This window comes from Meriones unguiculatus, chromosome 20 (assembly GCF_030254825.1).
Source record: "Meriones unguiculatus strain TT.TT164.6M chromosome 20, Bangor_MerUng_6.1, whole genome shotgun sequence".
NCBI lineage: Eukaryota > Metazoa > Chordata > Mammalia > Rodentia > Muridae > Meriones > Meriones unguiculatus.
In genome coordinates, this window is record NC_083367.1 from 39,656,041 (window position 1) to 39,677,793 (window position 21,753).

Sequence of the window (21,753 nt, forward strand, 5' to 3'; positions counted from 1 at the left end):
TACATGACTCCAATGGGGATTGGCTGGTGCCAATGGAATCTATATGACTCCATTTGGGACTGGCTGGCTCCTTGGAATTAAGTCCTCTCAAGACAAAGGGTAATTTAAAAAATGTTTTTTCCTTTAATTGAAAACAGGTTTTTTCCCCTCACACAATATATTTGGGTTGCAGTCCTTCTGCCTACTCCTAGCTTATCCTTTCCCCAATCCATATTTCTGTCTCCCATTAGAAAACAAACAGGTTTCTAAGGGAATATAGTATAATATAATGTGATGTAATATAATATAAAGATAAACCAAAAACTAACATATCAAAATAGGACAAAAAAAAAAAAAGGAACCCAAGGAAAAATACAAAAAACAAATACAGATGCAGAGAATACCACTTGTTTGCATACTCAGGAGTCCCATTAAAAAACAAAACAAAATAAAACCCCAAAAAACTAAAGTGTAAGCCATAATGTATAGGCAAATGGTATGCAGGGTAAAAAAATCAAATAGAAATGGACACAAAATGTGGAGAGCTGTTTGTTTGTCAAGCTATTTTGTTATTGAGTATTCCTCGAAAAACTTGTTTTCACCCTGGCCTTCACCTTGAGACAGAGAAAAGAGGAAGTTTCACCAAGTTCCTGAAAATTTGTTTGTGTGACCTTGGACTATATCTGCTACTGAAAGGGTTAGGCTAACTTTGTAACCTATATGTCCTCTAAAGCCTATAGTTTTGAGTTTTAGGTCCAGGTTAAGCTAAAGCCTCTTAGTACCTTTCCTGAGAGTGAAGGAATGTGACCCTATCTGTGAGGACAGATATAAAAAAAAAGGGCAAGCAAGCAATGACCTTCACTCAGCAAAAGAACGACCAGACCCTTGTCCTTGAGATAGCATTTCTTAGCAACGAACCTAGACTTCTTCTGAGTAGCTTTTGACCTCCAGCCAAATGTCTGTAGCCCCTAATCTTCAAGGATGAGCTAACCACCCCCACCTTAAATTGCAGCTGCATCCACACTTGGCAGGACTGGCCAAGCTTGAGCACCTAAGACTAACCAATTATCTTACTTTATAGCTTCCTCATCCAATCCTAAATTGCCAAAACTAGAACTTCAAATCTCCCGCAATTTTTCTTTTAAAAACCTAAAGGCCTTTGTCTCCTGGTGCCACTCTTTGCTGACCAGCAGGGGTGACCCCATTGTACAATGGTTAATAAACCTCTTGCTTTTGCAACGAGTCTTGGTCTGGGGGAGTTTCTGGGAAGGGTGCGATTGAACTCCTGAGCTGTGAGACCCCAGGTCTTACACTACAGGGAAGTAGTTTAAGAAAACAAGTTTGGCAGTTCCATGAGCTTCTTGTATTGATGTGACTTGTTTTTGCTTGTCCTATAAAAAGGAACTGTGGAATAAATTTGTGAGTGCAGTCTTACTGAAGCCCTCTTGAGCTGATCCCATATGTAGTGTGACTTACTTTAATTATTTCAGTCCTCACTCCCCACTCAGGAACTGTTCAATTCTGCCACTAGGCTCCAGCAATAAATATGATGAATGTTTTAAAATCATGTACTGTTAAGTTGCTAGTATGCAATTTCTTCAGTATTTTTATGTAGGCACTTAGTACTATGCACTTGCGTCTTAGAACTGCTTTTATAGTGTCCCATAAGTTTGTGTTGTTGTGCCAACGCAGGATCACAGGACCCTTACAGACTACCAGGAGATGACGCAATGCAAGAGCAAGAGAGCTTTATTATGAGTGATCGAACTCAAGACCCAAGTCTCACTGACACATCAGTAAAGAAGTAGGACCCCGAGCCCTGAGTGAGCAGGGCTTTTAAAGGGAAAAACTGCAAGCAAGCAGGATCTTTCCATGACAGCAAGCAGGGAAGTTCATGCCTTGACGTTACAGGATTGGGTAAAAGCCATAGGGGCGAGGTGACCTTCTACATAACCACAATTGCCATTCTTCTAAATTACATCTGGAACATTGGGAAGAATTTTCCCAACCGATTCTCATTGATTATTGCCAGGGAGATTGTGTCTATTTTCTATCAAGTATTTATTCTGTGATATTTCCTGGAGGCTGTTGCTAGGAGAGTTAACTTTGTTTTCTGCCCAGTGCATATTTTGTGTTATTTCCTGGTACCTGAGTTCAGCTCATAGTCAAGATGGCTCCTCACTTCAAAATGGAGTCATCTAGCCTAACTTATACTCTTCAGTGTGTATCATGTATTTATTTTCATTCAATTCTAGCAAGTGTTTAATCTCTGCCTTGACACACTTCATTTAGGAGTGAGTTCAGTTTCTGTTGGGGATTGGTCTGGTGCTATGTATTCTGATGCTAATTACTGGGCCCCAAGATTTGCTGCCCAGACGAACACATTCTCACACATACCTGTTGTATAAACCATGCCTAATAAATTATTCCTGTTTGACTAATAAAAAGCTTATACCTTGGGAGAGCCAAAGGAAGGTAGGTATAATGAAGGTTCCAGGGCTTTAGGGATGTAATGCCAGGTTCACAGGACCCTCAGAGACCATCAGGAGACAACTCGATGCAATAGCAAGAGAGTTTTCTTATGAGAGCAATCAAACTCGGGACCCAAGTTTCTCACTGACGAAGCAGTAGAGAAGTGGAACCCCGAGCCCTGAGTGAGCCAGATTTTTAAAGGGAAAGTCTGTGATCAGAGGGTTTCCATGACAGCAAGCCAGGGGTGGCACATGCCTTAACATTAAAGGATTAGGTAAAAGTTAGAGGGGTGAGATGACCTTCTCTAAGACACAGTTGCTATTCTTCTGAACTATACCTGAAACATTGGGGAGAATTTTCTCAGCTGATTCCCAGCTGATTCTCATTGATTATTGCCAGGGAGATTGTCTCTATTTTCTATAAGGTATTTATTCTATGATATTTCCTGGAGGCTGTTGCTAGGAGAGTTAACTTTGTTTTCTGCCAAGTGCATATTTTGTGATATTTCCTGGTACTTGAATTCAGCTCTCAATCAAGATGGCTCTTTATTTCAAAATGGTGTTATACCCAGGCTAATTTAAACTCTTCAGGGACAGACAGATCAGGGGAGAAAGAGATAGGTACTGGAGGAGGAAGAAAGGAAAGAGCCAAGATGGTTAGTGTGGAGAGGAACACATGTTCAGATCAGTGTAGATGGAGGAAAATGGTCCAGATGAGATAATAAGCAAGTATTTATGGAATTATGGGTGGGAGGTAACCCAGATAGAAATTATTAGAGGAGATGGCATGGGATGGGGGCTTGGGAGGTAAAGATAGCTTAGGAGGTAATATCTGCCATGCCACAGGCGAAATAAGTCTATTCCAAAATCTATCAGGTGTCTGTGTTTTTTATTGATTGTGACAGCTAGTTAGGCAATACCACTGTAATAGTTATAGAGATAATAATAAACATTATTAGACCCTACTTTGATATTATAAGTATTCTGTGGTTTTTATTATTCTTTCTATCCACGTTTTCAACTGTGTTTCAATTCACATGGATAGGATTCACAGTGTTATTTCAATTTTCTTGTATCTATTGAGACTTGCTTTGTGAACAGGAATGTTATCTGTTGTATTAATTTAAAGTTTTTTTTATTTCTTATTCTAGTTCCCAAATAATGACACAGAAACTTATTAGATTTATTTAACAAGCCTTAAGCACTGTAACTAGGCAGATATTCGTCTACTATAACCCAATTACACTAGTCTGGCTACTTTCCATCCACATGCCCTCTTACCTTATCCTGGCAGCTTCTGCTCCATCTTTGTCCTCATGGTGAACTCCTCATGGCAACAACTCTTTCTTTCTCTTCTTCCTCCTCTGGCTCTTACCTGAGATACCCCCTGACTGGGAGTGAAAGTTCTGCTTCCTTTCCTCTCTGCCCAGTCATACACTCTTCAGCTTCTTTATTAACCAATCAAAGATAATTGAGGAGCATCCTTTACACAACATTGATACAGGAGATTCTTCAATTATCATGACAATGTGCATATCCTGACTGCAACCTCAGGGCACTGAAATCAGCATCCTTATACACAGTGCATAGCACCATTTCACAACAGTGGTCAATTTTTCATGAACTTCCATGAAATGCTGAAAAGAAAGTATATTGTTTGTGTTTCAGTAAAGTGTTCAGTAAATGTGTTAAATTCATTTGGTTTACGACATCACTTAGCTTGCCTAAGAATGTAGGCAGAGATGAGAAGAGGCCAAAGTAGATAGTCTGCTAAAGAGCTTGGGATAAGACTGGGAGATTGGAATTGGAGAAGAGGGAGAGGTGAAGATCTGCAGTTAGCCTACCTCCTTTCTGGGCCAAAGTCAAATTGCTACTTTATTTTATTTTTAACATTCTATTGATTATTTGTAAGTTTTACATCATGCACCCCAAGCCCACTCATCTCCCCATCCCTTTGTATTCATGTTCTGTCTTTGCAAACTCCCCCAACCTGCAACAGAAAATAGAAAAAAAAATAAAACAAATAAATAAAACATATCATTATGGAAGCTGTAGTGTGTAACAGTGTGTCCCACAGTATTCCCTTTTGTTCACACATCTTTTCTTGCAAATGTTCATAGCAATGAGTCACTGGTTTGGTTGGAAGCCTCTGGCTTCTGCTACACCATTAATACTAGACCCTACCAACACTCCTCTCAGATATCCTATTGCTACCCTGTGTCATGGAGATCCTACAGCTTTGGATCTGTAGGATCAGCCCCTTCACATGTTCCAGCAGTTCATAGATGAGGTAGATGTTGGGGTGGGCCAACTCAAAGCCTTGAATCTGGGCCTGGGTGGTAGCTGAGTGTGTCAGCCCACCAGCTCTCCCTCACTCACACTACCAGGGTGAGCTCTCCAGCACTGTCCCGTCTAGCACACCCAGGGCTGCAATTGGCAAGGGGCAGTACCATCTCTTCTGAGAGCTGTAGCTGGTGAGGGGTGTGACTACCTCTCCCACTCTCATACCCCACAGCCATCTCTCCTGACTGTCGCAGGTGTTGAGGAAAAAGAAAGGGGGAGCATCACCCAATGTCCCACCACCTCATGGCAGGCAAGCGGCAGGGCCCGCTCTCTCTCATTCACACCCTCAGGTCAACTCACCTATGCCTCTGCCACCAGATCCTGCTCTACTCTACTGCCCAGGGAAGGTATAGGGCCTGCTCTCCCGATTGCTGCAGCCAGGAGAGGTGGGATCAGCTCTCTGGAGTGCTGCATTCCGTGAGGGGCAGACCCAACTCTGCACAACCCTTGGACATCCGCATCATCCCAGGCTGCAGCCCAGACCAGGGACATCCTCATGTTCTTTAGAGGTAATATCAACCAGGGACATTGACACAGACATGTGGCTAAATGGCTGTGGACCCAGGCATGGGCCTCAGTGGCAGCATGGACTGGGGCTTCACCATGGTCTCAGGTGGCTGCACAGGATACTCACATCAGACTATTCATCTCCACCCTTGCATCTTCAGTTCCACCTTTCTTCACAATACTCAAACTTTTCCACTTGTCTTTCTCTCCCAAACTTGTACATGGTAGTGGCTCCCACTGTGGGTGGGCTATATGGCAAGTGGGCCCCTGGGCGTCTACAGCCCACCCCAGCCTCCTCTAGGTGTCCTCTGACAGCAAGCAGTCATGCCTTGTGTTGGTTGTGACTCCCCAGCTGCCACTTGTGCAGTTTGGCCTCACTGTTTTATTTTTAAACCATATAGATGATGAAGATCTCTCAGTTCCAAGCATCAAAGCAAAGGCAGCACTAGTTCTGAGAAAACTTGTACTTCTGGCATGGCTGTGTAATAACAGGAAGTGAGGCAAACAGATGAGGAATAAAATGTGCATGTTTTCCTTCTCTTCTGCCTACAAGACACAACTTTCATATCCTCTCTGACCATCTCCCCCCAACCAATTCTTTCTCTCTCCCTCTCTCTTTGTCTCTCTGTCTCTCTGTATGTCTGTGTCTGTCTGTCTCTCTCTCTCTCCATGGCTAGAGTTGTACTTTAAATTTAAATTACTGTTCTTAGCAGATCTATAAAACAAAAGTGCCTCTAATCAGTAAGCCCCATTGCCTAAGGACAGATAATTTCCTGGGATGTTGGGGGCTGTTTATGTAAGATCACAAGCCATGTGTTTTCACTTCTTTAAACAAGGTTGGTTGCTTCAACAGCACAGGCGTGCTTAACCACATGTTGGTATGAGGCACGATACATCATGATGTACATCATGTACTCAGGAAGTACATCATGATGTATGCTTACCCACAATTATACTAATGTGGAAAGTACATAGCCATTTGGATTTTTCCTATATAAGCCTCCGACAAATGTAATTTGTTATCATTCTCAGGGAATCCCCAGTATGAACATGGCTAGTGTACATCATCGTCGCCAGTATTTAATAAAGCTTGTTTCAAGTTAGGTCAAAATTTGTCATAGTGGTCTCATTCTTGTTCAGGGACATTAACATTCATTCTCTTCTTAAAAACAAACAAACAAACAAAAAAAAAAAAAACAAAAAAAGAAGAGGACAAGGTTGGTTAGTGAAAAAATGCAAATAGCTTCAAACACACAGAACAAATGTGAACAAGAATTAAAATGAAAACTTAAGTCACCCTTCCTGTGAGGAAAGTGAAGGATTTAGTCAGGCTTGTGGCTAAGGCACTGGATGCATCATTGGGGTAGAGAAACAAACCCTCCAGCTTCATTTGCTTGTAGTTACTTTGGTTTCAGTTGGTGTTGTAGGATGTTTGATCCCATTGTGAACCCTGAGATTGTGAACTTTAGAAACCTGTTTCTGGTTGTAGAGTACCTCAGCCCTAGCACACACCTTTAATCCAAGAGCTTTCTGTTCACAGGATTAAATAAAGTTAACCCTATGTCAAGAAGCAGACTAAGCAACCAGATGACAGGGATTAAAGGAGGGACATTGAGAGAAGGGTATTTTAGACAGTTTGGAGAAGAAGGGACTTTTAGCTTTTGGGGCTTTTGGCTTTTTGTCTTTTGCTTTTTCCTTTTGGGACATCTACTAAGTAGGAAGGTCACCTGGGTGCTTTCCCTGCGTTTCTGAGCTAGCAGGTTTTCACACTACCATCTGGCTCCTTAGTCTTCATTGGTGAAATTGAACAATTGAGATGTTCTTCTTTAAGACAAAGTTGACCTTAAAAACATTCATTTGGAAGGCCTCAAAGCTGAATATGTTACAGCTAACCCCAGATTAACTGTTGGTGGTGCTTTCTGACGTGTGGTTTGTAGGAACAGTAGCCTGAGTCACTTTTTGAGAGCATTGAGACCATTTGATTGAATGTATTGACTCTTCAGTTGGAGATAAACAAGGGTCAAATGTTGAGTTTTTTTATGGCACAAGGCCAACTCTACCACCAAATCTTACCAACACCATCATTTTCTGCACAAGCCTTTTTCAAGAGCCACGAAACTGATGATTTTTGTGCAAAATAGCCTCTTTTTCCTGAAGCATGCAACTTTATCCTTTAAATGTATTCACATTCAGTTCTTGGGGAGAAAGACTTGAAATTTGAGTCTTCTGTCTCCATTCTTGTCCTCTTAAAAGAAACTCCTTCACACAATTAGCATACCGTGAAATAACAGTGTCTTTTTAAGCAATTCATTGCTTTAAAAATGTGTTTTTAAATTTTATGAGCCCTTGAGGCTAGAGAGATAGTTGGCTCAGTTAATAGTACTTGCTGCTCTTTCAGAGGACCTGAGTTCAGTTCTCACCGTCTTCATTTACCTATGCACAACTTCTTATAATTTGCACTCCATGGGCTCTGATGCCTCATATGGCCTCCATGGGCACCCACAGGCACTTGTTATTCATGTAGAGAACACACACACACACACACACACACACACTAATAAATCTTAAAAAAAAAACTTTATGGGACCATCTAAGGTATAGTAGATTTATTCATGAAGATTTAGAATTAACAAGGAGTTACACATGCATCAATTGCAAGCATAGGGACTATGGTTTAGATTCCCAAAGCCCACATAAAAACCAGGTGAGTGTGACAACTACCTGTAGCCTCAGCACTTGGGAAGCAGAGACAGGGAACCACCAGTTAAGATGGCTAATTGGAATTTGTAAGCTTTGGATTCATTGAGAAACCCTGACTCAATAAATAAATTGTAGGACGACCAAGGAATTTACCCGATGTCAATATGGGCCTCCTTATGCAAGCAAACAAATGCATCCACACCCATATGTGCACACACATTTGAGCATTCGGAAACACATGCATGCATGCATACCATACACACACACACACACACACACACACACACACACACACACACAGTCTATGTTCTGTTTCTCATAGTTTAGACTGACCAGCCCTCTTCCTGTTCTTTAATGTCAAATGTTCACTTTTAATTTTGTCAACCAGCATGCTATCTTTTTTTGTGTGTGTTTTGTTTGAGACAGAATCTTACTACATAGCCCTAGTTGATCCGAACTTGCTTATGCTAACCAAACTGGCCTCAAACTCACAGAGGCCCCCATGCCTCTGTGTCCAGAGTGTTGGGATTAAAGGCATTTACTACTACACCTGGCTGAAGTAGCTTTTGGGGCATTTTGTTTGTTTTCAGGCTGTAAACTTTAACCAAATCCAAACAGTCTTTTCGATAGAAGTGGCACCGACAGTGTTAATAATCAGGATACTTCCTGACTGCCCTCAGGGACCTAGCAGCAGCATACATCATCAATAGGTGCTACACTTAAAAGCCACCCCAGATCTCTCTATCTATCTATCTCTATCTCTATCTCCTTTCTTTCTTGATTTGTTAAGTTTTAAAAATTTATTTATTGTTGTTGTATTTTGTTTTATTCCCAACCCCCTCCTCCCCAGAAAGTTTTTCTGTGTAGCCCTGGCTCTCCTGGAACTCATTACGTAGACCAGGCTGCCCTCAAACTCAGAGGTCTGCCTGCCTCTGCCTCCCAAGAGGTAGGATTAAAGGCGTGTGCAACCACGCCCGGCTAAAATGTGTTTTGTTGATGGCTGCAAATAAAAATAAAAATCTTATCCAAAGTACGCAGGAAAATGTGATGGACTCTCTATTTTCGAAATCGTCCAGATTTGTAGCGCATCTTCCAAACACTTCTCAAGCCAATCTCATTTCCTTCCTGGAGCAAGATCTCTTTTGATACTGGTTGCAGGTGCCTAATACACCTGGCCAGGTGGGAGGAAAGACCTGTGACAGACCTGCCAGCAACTCTTCTTTAGTTTTTTAGTCCAGTCTGAGGAAGTCCTTGGTCCACCCTAGAGCTTCCAAAGTTGAACAGCAGCCAGAAGACAGCGATCCAACCCGAAGGGCTCAATCTCGGGCTGATGGTGCACCCGGGGTGCCAGGGTGCAATGGGAAGGCAGAGCAGGCACCCCTCTCAGGGCGGAGATACATGCAGGAGTTGTCACCTGGGGGCCGAGCACCCGGAAATCTCTGGCCACACGGGGGCGCAAAGCTGCTGTGCAAAGCTGCTTCACTGGCGTGTCCCACACTGGTACCCAGGATACTTCAGAGAGGCTAAGCACTGCACTCAGGGTCAGCCACTTTCGACCCAGACCCGCATGTCTGATTGCATGCGGGTTGATGCCCCAGGTCCCGCCTCTGAGAAAAAGGTATCGGACGGGTCTGATGCTCTTTGGGTGGATGACACCTAAATGAACATCCGTACAAAGTCCCAATTTATTTCTAATATCAGAGATCAGACCTCTACTCTTGCCTGATGCGTCTAAAACAAAAAGGGGGAACTGTAGAGAGCTGCGTAATGCCGCGCCTTATAGATGGAGCTGGTTTCCGCCTTCCACCTTCCCGATGGTGAGTGCTCTCTGTCACAAACAACCCCATATTTGGCTAAGGCTGAGGATCTGGCTTGCTTCCATGTATGTGGACCTATCTGCATTGCCCACGTGGCACGCTGGGGTTGGCTACCCAGAGGCTATTTAAGCTGTGGGCTGGCTTTCCCCAGGGTCAGAAGATTGTTCAAGGTTCCTGAATAAACTGCATTGAGAAGAACCAAAAAAAAAAAAAAAAAAAAAGAAAGAAAAAGAAAAGATCAGAAAGAAGGGGAGGAGGACCTCCCCTATCAGTGGACTTGGGGAGAGGCACGCATGCAGAAAGGGGGGGAGGGTGGGACCGGGAGGGGAGGAGGGAGGGGCTTATGGGGGGATACAAAAGGAATAAAGTGTAATTAATAAAAGTTAAATAAAAAAAATGAAAAAAAAAAAAAAAAAAAAAGCTCGAAGGCTGGGGGCCCTGATGGCAAGGGCGACAGAATTCTGTAATAATCATTACCTCTTGTTCTACCTGTAATGAGCTGTTATTTTGTTTGGGGCACAGAGAAATGATGTTTTGGCTTTATCGAAAGAAAGAGAGAGAGAGAGAGAGAGAGAGAGAGAGAGAGAGAGAGAGAGGAAGAAGGGAGGGAGGAAGGGAGGAAGGAAGAGAACTTTTCTCGAAGTTATTTCAGTTATTCTACTAAAGACGTTTATTTAAGACGGTTATTTAGCAGGTGACTTTCTTAAAGTGAAAGAACAGCAGCATAGTATTTCCAATAGCAAGCCAGCTTGATGTGTAAAACGTATACAATCCATAAAGTCCCAGGGACATTTAGTTTCCTTTAAAAATGACAGCCAAAGGTTACACGGTAAAACCCTGTCTCGAAAAACAAAATAAAACAAGAACAAACTAATATTTTTTTTTTGCTTTGCCATTTGCTTTCCTCATTCAAAATCGGAAATATATGATGAAATTAACTAACAGTATACAGTTCTGTTAATGCTAACTGCCAACTAAAAGAATATATTTTAATTACAGGCTTTAAAATGAAGCCTGTAGGCCTGGAGTGGTATATTTCTGTAATTCCAGTATTCAGTCAGCTGAGATAGGAGGATCATTAATTCACTACCAGCCTGAGCTACACAGTTAGTCCTAGGCTGAAAAGAGACAGAGAGAGGGGAAGCATTTATGAATCCAATAAAGCTAATACGAGCTTTCCTTTTTGCAGTTTTCAACACCCTAAAGTTGGACTACATTGCTTTATTTTTATACAAACAATTATAGAGAAAGATGATGCATAGATAATTGATAGGTAGATAGATGATAGAGGCTAGGAGCAACAGTTTTGCCTAAGTGGAGTACCAGGGCAGATACAATCTTGTGTTAGAAACAGCCTTGAAAAGGTCTTAGATTCCTAAACTCTCGAGACGTGTTGGTATGTGCCACCACGGTACCACACTGTTCCCACTATAATTAATTTCTATAGACTCGGTGATTTAAGGAATTAAGAAATGCAGTTTTAAGAAATGCAGATTTATCATCTTGCAGTTTTTAAGAACAATATAGAATTTTAGTAGTCTGACACAGTTCTCTCTAGGTCAAAGTCAAGATGCCAGCAAGGCAGTGTTCCTTCTACTGGCGCTTCGAAAATGTCTACATCTTTGCCTCTTTGTAGAGGATGCCCTCCTCCTTTAGCTCACGGCACTCTTTGTTGATGACTCTCCCTTCTCCTGTGTGGCAATATACTCCAAATTAAAATATTTCTTCCAGAGTGGAGGTTCCTCAAGACTCAGGAAGTAAACAATTCAAGAGTGCCAGGAAGCCTCGAAAATTACCTGATCCACAAGACTTCTCCTCTTCGAAAGTTACATAAACAGTAAAGACAGTGCAGAGAGATCCGGGAGTGTACCTTGTATGAGCTGTCGACAACCCACATAGTGTGGGCTTTTTAGATGATATGCTTGTCTGAGACACCCCTTCTCCTGTAAGCAACCCCTCACCTCTACTCCTATGAGTGAGTCCAGTAATTATTTTGTCTTGCCAAGTTGAACTTGGTAGAGTTGTTTCTTTGCTCTGTATACTGTTACTTCCTTATCTGTGGTGAGTAGGCAATGTTTGTGATTCCCCCCAATAATCCCACACTTTCTCAGACTGATTCCTCCTGTAGAGGAATGACTTATGATAACATTCTGTGGCATGTGAGTGTGTCTGTATATATATGTGCAACGTTCTATGGTCAATATAGGTTTCCCAGGAACTGCTCTTCAAATACATCTGTGTTCAAAATAGTTTACTTGACCACTCCTACAACTTAATCATCATCACCTATCTCATATGAAGGAAAATTAAAGCTCCAGAAAGACTGACATGCATTCATAAGGCCATATGAGTAATGAGAGACTGTGTTTCCCTGACTTCCACTTTAACCCTTCAGAACTATGGCCTCCTGAAAGAAACTACATTATAGTGCTGTCCTGACTGGTCCTGAGAGGGAGGAAGGAAGGGGGAGAGAAAGAAAGTGAGAACTGATACTCCAGAAAAGACTGGTGGTTACTCTGAGAGTGTTTTCATTTCAGGTTGAGAATGTTTGTGCTCAGATTTACTGACTGAGGATTCTTTATCCATCATATTGCTGTTTTAATGTTAGAGTACTTCAGATTTCCTATTTATTTTAATGCTCAGTTTGTACTGCAATCACCTACTGCCGATAGGTGCATCTGCCCATGTCAACCACTAGGTGGCAACAGAGGCACTCATACACAAAAGCTGTAGTCCTATATACTGAGATTAGAGAAGTTTTAAGCAGTCTGGGAGCGTCTTGGAGCTTAGCACAGACAAATGATTTAGAGCACGAACAATGCCGTTTGCCTGTCTAGAAACACCGTGCATTATTCTGTACAGAAGTCACATGTGTGGACTTGTCACCTTCCAGCTCACACAACCAGTTTCAAACCTGTCTGTTCCCCCAAGACTGTCACCCTGCTCTTTCTTGATCACATCTAAATTTTGGAATGTTCCTGCACTTTTAAACTAAAATTGTGTCTCTACACTCGGTAGTTTTTGAGATAGCAATTATATATGTGCTCTGTATTCAAAAGGTCTTTAATTATAGTCATGTGGTTTCAAAATGTGAAGGTTAATATGTGCTTGCTTTTTAGATGCAAGGGGACGAAAAGCTTACTGGTGTTTTTTAAATTTTTATTTGTGTGTGTGTGAGAGAGAGAGAGAGCGGGAGAGGCAGACAGAGAGAGAGAGGGAGAGAGAGAGAGAGAGATCATGCATGGGACACATATATATATAGGCACCAGAGGAGGGCAAAAGAGGGGGGCAGGTCCCCTGGGACTAGAGCTACACATGGTTATAAACTACCAGTGTGAGTGCTGGCTACAGAGTGCAGATCTGCAAGAGCGCTTATGAGCAGCAAGTACTCTTAAAGTGAGGAGCTTCCTCCACACTGCTGTTTCTAATTACCAGCATTAACTTGAATTCTTAAACAAAAACACAGCTGGAAATGAACACAGAGCCCAGAAACAAGGAGGATGACAAAGTGTAAGTAAGTTCTGTGCAATTCAGCTTTGATAACATAAAAGAATCAGAATCAGCCATAGCTAAGCTATGGGTTTATTTTTCTCCTGCGAAGGAAGTGGTCCAAAACCTGGTGGAGGAGTGGATCTGACAAAGGAGAAGTTGGCAAGTCTCTCTCTGCCAAGCCACAAAATTTGATGCGCAAGCCAAAAGCACTTGGCAGCAAAATATAAGGTAGTGTTGACGCATATAATTGATTTTAATTATATGTTTTATAATTACATAAATCCATTATGCATAAAGGGGAGAAAGTGCCATGATCCTAATGAAAAAAATTTTTACCTAGCTAGCTGTGGAACAAAATAATACAGCAAAGTTGGGGGGAAGGAGTTTTAATTTATTTTACTTGAACTGGATGATATACAATACAATGAAATCCCAAGCATATATATGATTCTTCAAATACTCATATAGACACTAAGAATTCTTTGAAACTATGTAGATGAAGATTTTCCATCTTCCTTACCAAAAACGCCATGATCATGATTAACTGGCTCAGAAGGTAAACTTTCTGTATCATGCTCTGAGTTTGATGTAGAAAGGGCTTCAGAAGCAAGCCTGGGCCTTTCCTAGTGTTAAGTCATAAGCAACTATTAATCTTCCTGGTGATGTAACACTATAATAACTTCATACATTCTTTGATTGTGCTGTTAATTGAAAACCTTATTGAAGAGTCTCTTTTTGTGTGAAAACTAATAAACCAATTCTGAATATGATGAAAATGATTCATTTACTAGTAAATCCCAGCACAGAGAAGACAGAGAATTCTAGAGCTTTAGAAGAATTTTGAGAATAAAATGAATGAGGCATTCCATATGGAGGGAACTAGAACCTGAGGGGCCTTCCACAATTTAAATCTACTTTGTTTTCAAATTGCTTTTGTAACATTGTATCAGCACTGAGTACACAGTTAACTGGTAAGAGTTAGCTTTCCCAGGCCACTGTTAAACTCTTTCAAAAGCAGAATGCCAGTTGATGGGTTTTTGTTTGTTTATTTGTTGTTCTTGTTTTTTTTTTTTTTTTAAGAAAGCTAAAGATAGAGCTCCATGAAGAAGCAACATGGGTCTATATTCCAGAAAAAATCTATATGAATGGTTCTCAACCTGTGAGTCTTAACCCCTTTGGGGTTGAACGACCCTTTTACAGGGGTCACCCAAGACCATTGGAAAACATAGGTATTCAAATTATGACTCCTAACAAAAGCAAAATTACACCTATGAAGCAGCAACAAAAACAGTTTTTCAGTTGGGGGTCACTGCAACATGAAGAATGGTATTAAAGGATAGCAGCATTAGGAAGGTTGAGAACCACTGCTCTGTACATATTAATTCACCTAAATGACAGCAAACATGAGCATTTTATCAGCTTAGGAAGGGACTTCAATAGTTCATCTGGTTCAGTTCCTTGCCTTCCAGAAGGTAATAGATCAGTATCCATGCTTTATAAAACAAGGAGTTAGGCCTGGAGAGATGGCCTGACTCTGGTCAGGCTATCTATAAGGGTTGACAGTCAGTTCAGGGCAATCTCCTAACCATCAAAACATACTAAGCAATCTACTCTCAGAAAAAATCCTGAGAAGAATTTTGTTTCCTCAAAAATTTCATTCTTACTTTTTTTCTGTCAGGACAAAGTACCCAGAGCTTGACACAAAATAGAATCCTTCATAACGGTATATAAATGGATTACTAAGAAATCAGTGGCATTTCAAATAATCCAGTTATTTGATCTCCTTGAAAGTCAAGCTGACCATCAGCAGTTGGTTCTCTGGCAATCAAAAATCATTTTTGGATAAAGAAGCGAATAAACAAAACCTCTCAGATCCGTCTTGGGACTGATCAGCCAGGTGCTTAAGGGAACAAGACCGAAATCAGGTTTGAAGCAAATCTAATCAAGATATATTAGAAGATGTCAGATATTAGAGGCTGAATTTGGCAAAGCCTGGCAGGGGAAAGCCAGCTCTTACTTGGGTTCTATTTATTTATCTATTTATCTATTTATTTATTTTTTTTAATTATGGGTATGTATGCATCTTTGTGGGATTATGGTTCTTGGAGGCAGGTACCTATGTTAGGTACCCTGGGTCTAGAATTTTAGGCGGTGTGGGCCTCCTGACATGGGTGCTGAGAACCAAACTCAGGTTCTCCGGCAGAGCAGCATTTGCTCTTATCCAGTGAGCCATCACTCGCTTTGCGTTCTAGAAACAACTAGAAGTTGTACAACTTCATGCCTCAGTCTCTTAAAGAGGTTTGTGAACATAAAGGAACAGTTTGACAATGAAAGGGTGCAGCTGAAAGCCCTGTGTGGCATACCGAGGGGAAGCTTTGTAAGAAAAGGGGATGCTGAGAATAAATGATAAATAAAGGATACGTCATCCTCCCTGAGCGCAGTATAGCACTCAAAACTTTCCTCATTGACACCACTTCAGAAAGTCCATTTTATTCTACTTTCCCTGCTAGTAGGCTACATATTCAGATCCAAGGAAAGAGGAGAAGATAATAGAATTTATAATTTAAATGAAAACATGGAGAAAACTAAAAATTAGAGTGGAGAAATGCAGTGATAGAAGATGGAATTCAGAGAGGATGATGGAAAATGATGCTGCTTTGAATTCATTGCTATGAAAAGCATAGTGGTAAATCTTGCCATCGCATTTAATCTTCTCAGCAGCTCTCTGAGGTAGCTGTTATGGGTGTATGACAAAATAACACTCAGAAATACTGATTTTCAAACAGGTACTGAGCAACAAAACTAAATGCCAATTTGACATGACTTAAAATTCCATAACCATTTAAAATGGATCAACATGACACAATCATCATTCCAAGAACCTGATGAAACTTCATAAAGTTACGGAGGTTGTTGCTCTATAAATTGACTTTGGAAATAGGATTTGGGAAGGACTTCTATACATAAGTGTCAGAGAGAAAGAAAAGAAAGAGTTGGTACTGAAACTCGCACATTGGAAAATCAAGCATCCTGGGCTTTGAAAGGTGCAGCTATTAAGGTTTCAGTTCAATACCTTCTTGTTTAACTTCCTCATTTTCCTCAACCACCCGGTCTCCAAGGAAGCTATAAGGACCCTGTGAGGTGTCACCCACACATAGAAGATTGGGTATAGAAATATCTCTCCAGTCCTGACAAGAAGGGATACGAATATGCTTGACATCTTCACTCCCAGGAACGAAGCCAAACACTTTCTTGATGCGATTCCTGATGAGAAGTCGGGAGTGCTCCTCTGCAGCTTGCTCAAAGAGCGCTCTCTCATTCTGGAGGTGGTTGGCCCAGTAGTGATGCTGTAGAGAGGTGAGGGGAGAGCAGCATCTTTCCAGACATTTGGAGACCAGGAGAGCAATGGTTGCCAGAATGATCAAAATCCAGCCCAGCATCTACGCATAATTGGTAGGAATGGTTAGTGGGCTCAAGCACCCATACAACAAATATTCAAGAAACAGCCATAGTAAGAGGGAGCCTGACATACCTCAGAACTAAATATGGGTAAAGATCTTTGCTTCTGGTTTTTATCATATAATATATAGTGATGATCACTTTATGGAAATAGCTGTGATGGAAGACAGGTCAAGCCATTTCAGCATAGCCTTCATATTACAAAGGAATTTGACCTGTTAATGTGGGATGGACTCTAAGTACTGACTGCCCTTGAAGTGATAGATGCTATAAACCACCAATTAACCTTATATAAAATGCTTAAACCTTGTCCTTTGCTTATAACCCAGTCTTCCTTCTTGATCATTAGGTATGGACCCATGCATTTGTTGGGGGCTTAATTAATGCTTGATAATGATGGTGGTGAAAATGACTGTGTGATGGACACTAATGGCAGCCTCCCAAGATGTCTTCAGTGACCTGCTACCAAGTACTCACAGGTATATTTTCCTGCATTCTTCTTTCTTCTTATAGCAAGAAAAGAAGTCAGGAAACAACTATACCTCATGGTTCCTTAATGTTTTCCTTTTTAGATAAACTACCTTTATTTGTGACTGCTTCATACCTGCTTTTTAAACAGTGATGTTTTTGTCTTAGATCTCCCCCCCCATCCCCACCCCGTATTGTTCTTAAGCATTTAAAAACTGGTAGGTCATTGACAAAGGCAAGGTCTAACCTTTAGAAATTCTAACAGTACACAGGTGGGCAGTGCAGAAGTCCTCTGCCTCTAGCCTTTTTCCTACAAGCTTTCACAAGCTCCTCTCGATGAGCTGATTTTGTGATTAGTCAAAAACAAACAAACATACAAAAACAAAACAAAACAAAACAAAACCCTCCCCTTCCAAAAAAACAAAAACCACTCGTGATGAAGCATATCTTAATGGAAATTTGCTGGCTTTTCTTCAACCGGGTTTTATTGCAGTATTTCAGGATTCTGTGTCTTGCTTTTAACTTTTCTAAATGAACAGTCTCTAAATAACTGAATGATAAGAGGCCAAAATCTATGGAAGCCTTTCCATTCAGTACTTTGAAAATATGTTTTAATTCATCCCTTGGGAAAACTCATGAGTTTTTCTTGCCAAAATGTAAAATTGCACTTCTGAAATTTAACCTAAAAGTATTGCAGGCTCTTGTCTTCCTCCTATCCTGTTCTACTCTCTGACACTAATTTGTCCATACACATTTTATGTAGAACTACCACTGGAAATTTTAAAAACATACTTGAGCTTTCTGTAATTTCTGAAAGAAAAAAAAAAAGAATAGATAAACGCAATCGTGAAAACAAACAGACAAATGAGATTTAGTAAACATAGCACTCTTCAACTATTTTTGTAATGCTACTAAAATTCATTAACAGATTCTAGGTACAGTCATGAGCTCTTTAAATGTATTAGCTCATTTTCTCATCCACAACCATTTAGGTGACAGATGCTATTATATCTTCTTTTCACAGCTGCAAAGTGAAGCATGGAGAAGTACAACTTAATAAAACAAAACAAAAACAAAAACGTGCTGGTTACTAAGTGGTAAAGCAACCAGAGTGAAACAGGTCCACCTGTTTTCTCAGCTTCATACCTATGTCCATGAAGCTGTCTAGTAGCATGCATTTTGATACATGGGATTTGACTTGTGTTCTGAATTCAGATACTATGAGAAACAGCAATATGTTCATAGAAAACATAATAAGTTTGGGGGAGAAAAAAATGGTTATGAACTTACTTGTGACTGGTATCTGTGTAAAAGAGCCACTTCATCCCTTACTGGAATCACGTCGGAGGGAGCTGATGTGTAGCAGGGAAATCCAGCTAGGATCTCTTCCCGTTTGCTAGCAGTGACATTAGCAAACATTGGGTACTGGTCCACAGAGGCAAACTCACTTGCTGCGCATTCATAGTAGGTACCTGTCAGCAGGGTCACCGTCAGCCACGTCAGTGGAGCAACCAGCGCCCTCCCGGTGACGCTGAAGAACATGAGGCAGGCCAGTCTCCTCTCCAGGGGGCTGCTTCTCCGGTAAGGAGGGGTACAGCTGCAGCAGCAGTATTCGCTGGCAACTGTCCACATTTGGCCTCTTAGAGCATAGCCGGCAATCAGAAGGATCAAGGCAGGAACCACGAGAAAAGCTGAGCCATAATAGAAATTCTTTCCGACCTGACACGGACAACTGAAAGTGTAGGAGGAGAACAGTTGCTGCCCACAGGCAGTCAAAATCGCTATCAAAGAACTGATGCACGTTTCACTTCTCTGCAGAGAAGACACAAAACAGTTGAGAGCTGAGTTCATCGTGGAAGCTCCGACACAGCCAGCTGGTGACCCTTTCTGATCGCTAGACTCCACCAGCTGTGACCATTTTATAGGACGGCACTGGTTTAACTGGTTGTGTCAAGCAACCCAACATCCTTGTGTTTAAAGGATTCTAGTCTCTTCTCATGTACTTTATGAATCGTGAGCTAATACATTCACACCAGATGGCAGCTGCGAGAAAGGGAAGGGATCTCAGTTTTCTCTGAAAAGAGAACTTCTCAATGTCTCATTCCGGGAGGACCACAGCACACTTTCCAGGCAGACTCCCTCCATCTTTCTATGCACCACTTTGGACAACACAGAATGTTAAGTGTCAGCCAACACAGCTGAGGATGCAAAATTGACACACTCTTATCTCGGCGACAAACAGATTCTACGGCCAAAAGCATTACAAAACACAGAGACGTGAAAAATATTAAATATTAGAGGAATCCTAAATTTTTGCAGCGTTCCCAAAAGGTTTTCTTGAAGGGGAGAAGCTAAGCACAACAGAGCCACATCAAAACAGAGATGTTTGTTGACAGACCGAGAGCACGGTTCAAAGCAGTGACAGTAGAGATTAGAACACAATATGTCTTCAGGGGCTTTGGTAGCAGCCAGGCATCATTCAAGACAGAGCAAAATAAAAACAGATAAAGATGAAGAGAATGTGTTCATTAAGAGGATTACAAAAGGCTGTATTTCAGCAAGAGGTAGATGAACCCTGAGGACAGACTCGAGCGCAGGTAATGATTAGCCCAAAATACTTACCATTTCTTTGTTACTGGTTGAAGCTATTACTTAAATTTCAAAAATAGAACTGTATATTATTATAAAATGTAATATCACATTAATATATATCAATACATTATTATAACACACTACCCCTATATATACCAAAGTACTGAAAGTATTAACCAACCAGACATTGCTGAGGAGGTACAACAGCTGCAGTTCTCACACATTGGTGGCAGGAAAGTCATTTCATTTGGAAAACTGGTTTTCTTAAAGGTTTATCTATCTCCACTATATAATGGTCAAATTTCCTAGTTATGTATAACAGATAAAGGAAAGCATATGTTTACATGAATACTTATACTTTGATATCCATAGAAACTTTCTTCAGAAAAACTGTAAACTAAAAATAATCCAAATGTTCATCACTTTATGACTGAATTAACAAGCTGGCATATCTCCAATATTACTGTTCTCAGCAGATTCAAAATAAAAACTAAATTAAGAATAATTTTCTAGATGAAAAAAATGAGAAATAAATATGTATGATGGTCATTATATAAAACTCTGGAAAATATAGCCATGCATGGGGCATAAGCCTTTAATCTCAGTACTTAGGAGGCAGAGGCAGGTGGATTTCTGTGAGTCAAAGCCAGCCTGGTCTATGTGGTGAGTTCCAGGGCATCCAGGCCTACACAGAGACACCCTGTCTCAAAACAACTAGAACAACAAACTCTAGAAAATATAAATGTATACCAACAGAAAATAGATCAGTGTTCGCTGAGAGAGCAGGAAAGGAGCAGTAGGAATAGAGGGATTATAGAAACATGAGAAAACTTTTGGGAGGTATATATTTCTGCTCACAGTGTTTGGAGTTGTGGAAGAGATGACAACGCTATCAATAATATTTATTCTTTTCTCTTTCCTCAGGACACCAGGTCAGGTAATGCCAACCAAGGTCACACCAGGAAGCATCAACCAGGGTCAGAAGGTGGGAGAAGGAAGAGAGAGCCTAGACCAGAACCTTTACTGGAGTATCTGTGGAGAAGACAAGGCAGACACTTAGCATTGTCTTTTAAATAAATCTAGTGGGCTTTGGGGCATATTATCCCTATATGTTTATAGCCTAGCAATGGTTGATTTAGGGTAGGAAGATATTAACTCAGTATATAAGCATTAGATAAGGTGATGGCTCTGGCATTTGACCTCTGCATCACAGGGGAAATACAAGTAGCTTATTATTTGGTCCTGTAATTAATGGATACCAGACGGATAAACATAGAACAGGGTGATCACAATGTTAATTACATTGATTAAAATTTTGATTTGTATACTTATCAAACTATGTATCTAATATATCTTGATAAACCATAAACATTTTAAGTATGATCGCTGAAAGACTAGATATGCCATGTATAAGTCATTTAAAACACAGAGGGAATAAAAAGAGAATCTTTGTAGGAAAGGAGAGAGTAAATAAAGGCAGGAGGATGATAAAGAGAAAAGACAAAACCACAGTATAAACGAGAGCCAATGTGTCAATAATTAACAATAAAATATTTTAAAGAACTAACGATGACTGAGTGCTTACTGTCTGTTAGGAACAATGTAAGAACAATGGATTTCCTGAATAAACCAGTGTTGAGGTATGGTGAATTTAGGGAACTTGCCTAGCACCACACAGAGATAAATAGAGGAGTCAAGATTAGGACCCAGTTGCCTGACACACATCTTTTTAAAATTTGTTATTTATTATTTATTACAATGTATTCACTTTGTACCCCGCTGTGGCCCTCTGCCTAGTCTCCTCCCAATTCCTCCCTGCCTCCCTCTTCTCCTCCTATGACTTTAGGCAGGTGCATGGAATCTTATGAAAGAAGAGAGAAATAGACCTGGAGGGTACAGGAACTCCAAAAGGAGACCAACAGAGC

General features: G+C 40.8%; 1 protein-coding gene across 1 annotated transcript; it reads right to left on the reverse strand.

Moving 5' to 3' along the window:
• Positions 1–15,783: 15,783 nt before the first annotated feature.
• Positions 15,784–19,344, reverse strand: Calhm4 (calcium homeostasis modulator family member 4). Its single transcript, XM_021662859.2, has 2 exons — positions 18,527–19,344; positions 15,784–16,749 (listed from the first exon to the last, which is right to left on the reverse strand). Exons 1-2 carry the CDS (start codon positions 19,085–19,087, stop codon positions 16,363–16,365), a joined length of 948 nt encoding a protein of 315 aa, XP_021518534.1. The 5' UTR covers positions 19,088–19,344; the 3' UTR covers positions 15,784–16,362.
• Positions 19,345–21,753: the final 2,409 nt, after the last annotated feature.

Bases quoted from the DNA above. Each gene is read 5' to 3' on its own strand.
- Calhm4 (XM_021662859.2), bottom strand. From the start codon at position 19,087: ATGAACTCAGCTCTCAACTGTTTTGTGTCTTCTCTGCAGAGAAGTGAA. The intron at 16,750-18,526 runs GTAAGTTCATAA...AATTATGCGTAG, and splicing joins TACACAGATACCAGTCACAA to ATGCTGGGCTGGATTTTGAT.